This window comes from Gadus chalcogrammus, chromosome 13 (assembly GCF_026213295.1).
Source record: "Gadus chalcogrammus isolate NIFS_2021 chromosome 13, NIFS_Gcha_1.0, whole genome shotgun sequence".
Lineage (NCBI taxonomy): Eukaryota > Metazoa > Chordata > Actinopteri > Gadiformes > Gadidae > Gadus > Gadus chalcogrammus.
In genome coordinates this window covers 24,596,763-24,606,032 of record NC_079424.1, presented here as the reverse complement: position 1 = coordinate 24,606,032, position 9,270 = coordinate 24,596,763, and the positions used below count along the sequence as shown (strand labels likewise).

The window sequence follows — 9,270 nt, the reverse complement described above, 5'->3', positions numbered from 1 at the left end:
AGCAGAGGAGGATTTGACATACATCAAAGACCAGGGTGGGCTCTTGTCAGATACATCGTTGCAATCTATTGATCTGGGTACAGAGATTATTGATCACAATTTCCAGGACATACTGAACATGGCACCAGGTGAAGGAAACAGTCCGGTCAAGCTGCTGTATGATGAGACTAACGAGGGCAAATGTTTCCCGGTTCTATTCCCCTCGGGCGGACCTACATTCCATGATGAAAGAGAGTCCAGAATTACTCTGTCACGATACCTGAACGCACGAATTATGAATGCCGATGGACGATTTGCACGCAACACAGACTACATTTTTTACGCGCAATACATGTCAGAGGTGGAGCAGGTGGTATCAAGCGTGTCAATGGCGTTACGCAAAGGTGGTGGAAACACGTCTCTGAGAGAAGCATCACCACAGATGTTGTTGGACTAAAATCTTGCGCAACAACGAAGGGTACAAGTTCCTACGAGGGATTCGTGGCACACCTCCGTACTGGATGTCGGTACAGAAAGATTTGTTTGCGATGATACGTCAGCTTTCGATTCCCACTTTCTTTGCAAGTTTCAGTAGTGCTAATCTGCGATGGCCTGACATGCTCAGCTCTCTTCTAAGAATAGAAGGAAAACAAACACCTCTCGCAGATCTCGATTGGTCTGATAAATGTGGACTCGTACGCCGAAATCCTGTCACAGCAGCGAGAATGTTTGACCACCGATGGCATAGTTTCCTTCGTGATGTAATCCTGTCGCCGGCTCAACCCATAGGGAAAATCAAGGACTACTTTTACCGTGTTGAATTCCAGTAGTGTGGCTCTCCTCACGTCCACTGTCTATTTTGGGTTGAAAATGCTCCAAGGATTGATAGAGAGACCGATGCCAAAGTAGTACGTTTCATAGACAGATACATCAACTGTGAGATTCCGCCAGACAGTGACGCAGAACTTGAGGAGCTCGTGACCAGTGTACAAAGACACAGCAAAAGACACTCCAAGACTTGCCGCAAGAAAAACACAGTTTGCAGGTTCAATTTCCCACGCCCACCATCAAGCCGTACGTTCATCACAGGAGGCGCGAACTCTGACAACTTTAAGAGCGACAACGAAAACACGAGTGCCTGCAAAGTTTTAAAGGAAGTAAAGCCTGCACTGACAGCCCCTGACATGAATTTCGATACAGCTGATGCATTCTTTGAGTCTCTGGGGATAGATCAAGGCTTGTTTGAAAGGGCGTACAAGAGATGTGTGACAAAGAAAAGCGTTGTCCTGAAACGAAATCCTGCAGATATTTGGGTGAACCAGTACAACCGAGACTTACTCCGCGCATGGCAAGGTAACATGGATATCCAATATGTCACAGATGCATATTCTGTTGTCGTGTATCGTGCATCACAAAGGCCGAACAAGAAATGGGTTTGCTCTTACAACGCACACAAAATGAGGCCACGAATGGCGATCTCGATGCAAAGGCAGCGTTCAAGCAGCTTGGAAGCGTGTACCTACACAACAGAGAAGTTTCAGCTCAAGAGGCAGTGTACCGCTTAACGCATATGCACATGAAAGAATGCTCTCGCAATGTACAGTTTATTCCCGTTGGCGACAATCCTGTCACGATGAGTTTACCTTTGAGTGTGCTCCAAGCTAAAGCTAAGCGCCAAACGTGTGAAGACGACAGCAGCATTTGGATGACCAACATAATTGAGAGATACCACAACAGACCTGAGTCAGCAGAATTTCAAGATATGTGCTTGGCCAGTTTTTGCTCAGAATACAGAGTTATTTATGCGTCGCAGGTTTCGGCAGAAAAGGATTCAGGTGACATAATACAGCTCAACAACGACTGCGGTTTTGTGAAACGACGAACCCGAACGCAACCCGCTGTCGTGAGGTATCCCAGATTTTCTCCCACAAGAGACCCAGAAAAGTACTTCCATTCGTTGCTTCAACTTTTCTTGCCTCACTACCAAGAATATCACCTCAAACCGTCCCAGTTTGACACATACGAGCATTTCTACAAGAACGGTGCGGTTAAATGTGGCGGTGATGTTCGACGAGTGCAGTCCATTGTGGATGACAACAAAGCTGTATTTGAAATAGAGAGCGATGCCATTGACCAAGCTAAGCAGTTGCTGGAAGACAACATTGATTTAGAAGATGCATGGGCTCAGCTGTGTCCTGAAACAGAAAGAGAGCGTCTTCGTTGTTTGGATCTCATGAAAGACAGAGTTGTAGATGATGAAGACGCTGATGGCACAGAACTTATGCCTGACCTGACAGCTAACCCACACACTGCGTGCACTTTGGAAACGAATCATGTGACGATGCCCAGGCAAGACGCGTTGGATTTATTGCGATCGTTGAACGGACAGCAATCTGCCGTATTCTATGCCGTCCGTCAATGGTGCTTGCAGAAACTTCTGGGACAGAATCCTGAGCCCTTGCGATTGTTCATCACCGGTGGAGCAGGAACAGGCAAAAGCCATTTGATCAAAGCAATACATTACGAAGCCACTAGGCTGTTGTCACAGATTGCTGAAAATCCAGAGGATCTCACTGTTCTTCTAACGGCACCTACAGGCGTGGCTGCGTACAACATTGGTGCCGCGACCATTCACCACTTTCTCCATTGGTGCAAATGTCAAGATGCCTTATCAACCTCTCGGCGATGAGAAAGTGAATTCTCTACGAAGCAGAATGGGCAACTTGCAAATCCTGATCATTGATGAAGTGTCCATTGTCGACCACCGTCTTTTGGTCTACATTCATGGTAGACTACGTCAAATCAAGCAGACCGGTGATTATTCGCTGTTTGCAAATGTTTCCGTGATCTGTGTGGGTGACTTACCAGTTGAGACCTGTCAAAGGCAAACCTCTTTTTGCTGACGGCGGAAACCTGTGGGAAGGCAATTTTGAAGTCGCTCAGCAGACCAAAGTCGTTAGACAAGAAAATGCGGAATTTGCTGGATTGCTAAACCGCCTCAGAGTCCGTAAAAAGAAGGAACCTCTCAGCAGCCGTGATATACTCACACTGAAGCAGCGTGAAACTGGTGAAGACCCAACTGACATTCACATATATGCTACAAACACAGAGGTCGATAAATATAATGTGAAGAGACTGCAAGACACCTGTCCAGACGCAGTCAGCATTCAGGCCCTCGACTTTGTACGGAACCCCAAAACCGGAAGAATGGAGCGGAAAGTTGGCTTCCACGCAAAAATCTTAAATTCCTGCTTGCCAAAATGCGTTTCGTTGGGAATCGGAGCAAGAGTGATGTTGAAGAACATAGACGTGTCTGACCGCCTTGTAAACGGAGCGTGCGGCACAGTTGTGGAAATCAGAGGTAAAGAGGACGATGACATTCCTGCAGCTATCCACGTTGACTTTGATGATCCTAATGTTGGTAAGATTCAGAGATCAAAGTCAAAGAAGGTTTTTGAGCGTTCATCAGTAGTGGAAAAACAAGAAGACCAGGTGACCACTGCCGGAGGACTTCGAATTCAGCTACCTTTGGGTTTATCTTGGGCGCAAAATGTACACAAATGCCATGGCTTAACTGTTGAAAGGGCTGTTGTATCACTCAAAAAGATATTTGCGTCAGGTCAAGCTTATGTTGCATTGAGTCGTGTGAGAACTCTCAGAGGACTGATAATTGAGGACTTCAGAGAGTCAGTTATATTTTGTGACGAGAAAGTAGTCAGCTCTTGAAAACATGCAAAAGTTCAGCTATGGAATGTCTGTTTTGTCTGTGAATCCTGTGTGCACAATAGCTCTTCATAACGTACAGAGTTTAAATGCTCACATTCAGGATATTGCAGCCCATAAGTCACTCACCAAAGCTGATTGTATTTGTTTAACAGACGTGGCTCAACGCAGGTTCCGAGGAACCGCAACTTCCAGGGTACACATTCAAGCACAATCCGAGAGAAAACTGTTACGATGATTCTGAACCGGTCTTTGCAGGGTTGAAACAACAACAAAGAGGTGGTGTTGGCATGTATTCTTCAGACAAAATTGATGTGCGGGTTTCAATTCCAGGGAGATGCAATGTGGAATGCTTGTACTTTGAGATACCACACGTTAATTTGATTGCTGTCATTTTATACAGACCCAGCTCCTATAAGATTGATGCCTTTCGACAGCATTTGTTACAGCTCGTCTTTGACCTTGACAAACATCCTGGGAGGAAACTCATCATGGGAGACTTCAATGAGGATATCTTTGTGTCGTCTACCATTGCCAAGTTACTGGAACAGCATGGGTACAGTCAACACGTGCACACAGCCACAACTGAAAAAGGTACGTTGATAGATCACGTGTACTGTAAAGATGCAGGAGATGTTACTGTTGAAGTTGTACCGACATACTTCAGTTTTCATGAAGCAATACTTGTCTCACTGTTGTGATGTATTATTTTGCATTCAAAGAACGTGAGATGTTCAGGAATATGTTATCCGGTCATTATGTTATACATTGTGTCATTATCACTACCACAAATATACTCCGTCCGCCAACTGGGGTTTGGGTGGGTAAGGCAAGGAGAGAGCTTAACACTGGACGGCTCCTTGCAGGGGATGGAAGGGTAAGGGTAGACCATTTTGCAAAAGAAGTTGCACAAAAGACATGCTGATGTGTGGTTCCACAGTGATTTCGGATTGTGACCACCACACCAAAAGACCCCAAAACACCCTAATTCAATGAAAAATGAAAGAAAATAATGCTGTATGTTAATACAGCATACCTAAATTGTTAATAATAATAAGAATAATATTGCTGTTGTTTGTATGTTTTGTATGTTATAAACAAAGAAAATTTGGATCTAAATAATAATAATAATAATAATAATACATTTGATTTGTAGAGCACTTTACATTCAAAAATCTCAGTGCTACGGAGTTTAAGAGAGAGGGAGAGAGAGAAAAAGTCTAAACACAGCTGTAGTCCGTGGGGCCTTCAGGTGGTCAAGGAGGGCGTTCCATTGTCTTGGGGCAGCAGCGGAGAAAGCCTGATCACCCATGATGCGGATGTTGGTCTTAGGTCATCAGAGGGTGTGCGCTGATGCAGAGCGAAGGGTAATGCAGAGCAAAGTAATGTAGTTACTAGACTGACATGATGGTGAAAACAAACCAAAAAAATAAAAAAAAACAGCTTGAGTGCAACTTATTTTGGAAAATGGCCAAAAAATAGACCCTGTTTACTTTTTTTTATTCACCTTATTCACCAAGGCACCAAGGGAGGGGGGACCTGATACATTGTGTTGGAACTTCCAATCAGGCAGTGATATGCATCATCAATAGTAGTTGTTTGAACAGTTTTATTTATGTTGTCTTTTTTGCGCCCTCTTAATCAATCAATTTTGTGGAAAATATCACCAGTACAATGAGGATGTTTTCAGCAGTAAAAACAGTGTTTTGTAATCCTTATACTTCATGAAAATAGAATGGATGTGTATGAAGGCAAGCAATGTAATGGAAGTTTCAACAGAAAACCAAAGAAAAAACGTTTAGATATGAGCATGGCTGAATAAGGTGAACCGGTGATTTTATTAGTAATGCTCGGATTAATTTTTATGCCAGTGGATCATGTCTGTGCTCCAACAATCGAGTGTTATCTGTAATGTTGAAAAAAAACACGACAAACAAATGTAGTTTAAATTGTTGCAAAGGAATACATTGACTTGTGAACACTAAGCAGTGATGCTACCTCAACAGACCTGATGTGCACTTTTCAGGGATAAAACAGGACACATTTTTCTTAACAAAATAGAGAATTGCCTACTGCATCCCAGAACACTACTGTTAAGAGTGATGCAAATAATTGGCATAATGTACATCTGTATTTGATGCTTTCCACTTGTGATCCATTTCTGTAAACACGGTCTTGTAAGCAAAGGGATTGGGGTTACTTTACTACGAGTAGTACAGATCATTTATTTTGTGTAAAAGTAATGATAGGCATTAATAGTGTTAGATTAGGGCAGGATGTTTTAATTGTATTATTTTTTACCTATGTGATGTATTATCTTTGTATTGCATTTGGGATCATTTATTATTTTCTGAAGTCATACAGTCGCTTCTGTTCATTTCATTTCTGCTTTGTATTGGGATATACTGTACTTGCTGGTATATGAGATGTATTTGTTTGCAAGTAAAATGAAGAAGCACAAAAGGAGGGTCTGACCATGCAGAGTAACTCTGTAAGACAAGAGAAGGCTATCGAACACACTCGGACAGAAAACCTGGCTGAGCTTCGGAACCCAGAGGACATACAGCTTCAAAGTCATTGAATGCATTACTGTTAAAGCATCTTTTGTCATGAAAAGCAGTACCAATATGTGAGTATCTATCTTCTTTTCCTTCTTTGCACATTAAATATGACGGTGGCATTTGTCCTGCCTGTGCAGCCTGTTGACCAGAGCATGTTGACACTTTTTTTGCAAGACCTGTGTAAACTACAAACACTCTAAATGTAAGAAGTCTGACTGTCAGAAACACTCTTGTGAGATGAGATTATATGAGCATCCAGAATGGGTTCTGGATGAAAAAGTACTCTTATGAATTGTATATAAACTGCATAACACTGTTAATGTATGGTCCTGCTTTGTTTTACCTACACAGCCTGCTGATGGAGAAATACCTGGAAAAAAGCGTGTTGCTGCTCATCTACCTTTTTCATCGTTGAGGCCTGATCAAACTCATCTATTTTCACCTGTGGTGCAGACCTTCAGTAACAGATTGTAAGAAATGCTCTTGTGAACTCTTCTCAGATGATATAAACATCAAAGATATTCCTTCTTCTTTTACAGTTTTGATGTTATGCCATTATATTTGGGATGATGTCCATTTCTATACTGCGTCAATGAATGGAAATGTTTTTCTTGACCGATGCAGGCTACTCAGGAACCTGTAACAGTCAGAGAGCCTGTTAACACTCATCTAGCTTTTCCACCAGTGGTGCTTGAATGTCATAAGCAATATTCAGAGATCTTATTGGATTAACCACAAAGAGCATTAATTAAATATTATTAATTTGAATGGCATATGCTGACTTAACACTGTTAACAAATTAACATGCTTTCTTCTGTCTACACAGCCACCTGTTGCAGCTTGCTCGAGCTCATCCATCTTCACCTGTATCCCAAACTTCCAAGACCAATCCGAACTACAAAATCCACTGCTGCTAGAAGTTTGACTGTCCATGATGGTCTTGTGAGATCACTTTCCTTAATTTTTTAAAGGTGCGTTATTAGTGTTCATGCACATTTTGGGCTTGTTTGTGCTTTTGTTAATGCACTATACATACATTCCCACTATGTACTTTTTCCGTTCTAATTCACTATTCTGTCTGTTGTAGCGTGTTACGGTGACTGGACTGGATGCCTGGACTCTCCTCATGGTTAACTGGCCAGCACCACATCACCGTGTTATAAAATGATTAATCATTTTATGATTAATCGTTTTTTGTTTTATATCTGTTTTGTTTGTTTTTTAGCACTTTGGTGACCAATTTAATATGATGTGCATGTGTTTACCTGTATGTCAATTATGGCACCCACTCCTGACCATCCCTGGAAGAAGGGATCCCCTACTATGCGTTTCTTCTCAAGATTTCTTCCTTGCTAATTTCAAGGGAGTTTTTTCTTGCCCTTGTGGGGGCTTGGGTAAAGGGGGGTGTCATAAATATTTTACCTGTTAAGCCCTTTGTAATGGTGATTAAGGGCTATACAAATAAACTTGAATTGATTCCATTAGTTTGTATACTATTTACGATATCATGTCACAAGATGGATAAGACAACATAACAATGTTGTATATATGCATTAAGAGTATTAAAAGTAGGTGGTGTGTGTGTTTATTACTACCTTTTATCAGTAGTTGCACTATGGTTAGCACTATGGGTGATGTGGAAAATACTGAATCATACCTCAAGTATGATTCAGTATTTTCCACATCACCCATCATCACTTATATGATTAAACCCTGAGTACTTGCTTGTTTATTTAGATTGGCTTAACAGAAACGATGCTGCCTATCTCTTAGTATTGACCACAATAATTTAACTCTTCATGATTTTTCCTACCATTGACTGACTGGGTCTTAATTAATCAGTGGTACAATCCCAATTACAATCAGGATGAAGTGAACATACTCTGAATGCTATGCTCTTACTCAAATAAATGTTGACACAGATTCTGTAATGGTGTCTTGAAGAGGAGTTGTGCGCACATCCCAAAAAGTAATCCACAGGTGCTAGACAATTTTATCAGATATAGTGGAAGAAGCTGTTAATTGTCCAGAAGCACATTTATTTACTTAAAGACAAGGCAACATTTCGATGTCATCGGATCTTCATCAGGCATTGAACACACTGGGTGAGACGTGAAACCAAACAGGGGACCAGTCTAAACAACAGGGCGCACCCAAAAGGTGGCAATTGGCCTGACATGCACCTAAAAAAGCTGGCTGACATGCATTGCATAAAATCACATGAATCAATGACAAATAAATGAAGATTTCGATTGGCCATCCTATATATCGAATTCTTGCAATGTATGGCACAGTATTGTGAATTAGATTGATTTGCTATATCCGTTTGATGTTCTAAGCACGTTTCGGTTGATGTCGTGCAACTTGTATTATGTAATTTATTTTGTCTAGGCAGACCAAACATGCTCATTCCCCATATTTTGTTTATCTGATGACCTTTTGTAGAGGTAATGATGAAAAACTACTTAGATCCTTTGTGGTACGGTCGTCTCAGGCTAGGTATGACTTGGAGAGTGGTAAACGTTCAACACAAGGTTTATCCCTGACAGAGACACAATGTAAACAAGCATGCGTTCTGGAGGGGGTTCATGAAGCATCTAATCCAGTACCGCTTGTGGCCACACGAGTGCAGTGTCTACCCTGAGCGCTGTTCAGCACAACTAAAATTGAAATGAAGGATGTGTGTTCTGATTGCATGAAGTATGAAAGATCGACATGATGATTTAATATGATTGATATGTTGTCAGTTTTATATAAAACAGCATATCATGACCATGATAAAATGCATATGATTAGATATAATTTTACTAACAATGTTAAAGAGTGGCTGAGAACAGGCTTACTTCCTGTTTGGCTGTTTTGCCGTAAAGTTTGATTGGCTGTCACGGCCAAACGGTTTTGAATTTGAGACAGCTGTTTGACAAATTTGTTCAGCTTGGTCTGAAGATCATATATGCCAAGTTTCATGAAGATTGGACATAATTTGTGGCCTGTGGAAGGGCTGGGT

General features: G+C 41.6%; 1 protein-coding gene across 1 annotated transcript; it reads left to right on the top strand.

The window, feature by feature from the left end:
• Positions 1 to 432: 432 nt before the first annotated feature.
• LOC130401416 (uncharacterized) lies at positions 433 to 9,208 on the top strand. The gene is made up of 3 exons (XM_056605145.1): positions 433 to 6,733; positions 7,090 to 7,234; positions 7,351 to 9,208. Exon 1 carries the CDS (start codon positions 1,409 to 1,411, stop codon positions 2,666 to 2,668), a length of 1,260 nt encoding a protein of 419 aa, XP_056461120.1. The 5' UTR covers positions 433 to 1,408; the 3' UTR covers positions 2,669 to 6,733; positions 7,090 to 7,234; positions 7,351 to 9,208.
• The last annotated feature ends 62 nt before the right edge of the window (positions 9,209 to 9,270 follow it).

What these genes read in the sequence shown, in the direction of transcription:
- LOC130401416 (XM_056605145.1), top strand. Translation starts at nt 1,409, where the DNA reads ATGGGTTTGCTCTTACAACGCACACAAAATGAGGCCACGAATGGCGAT.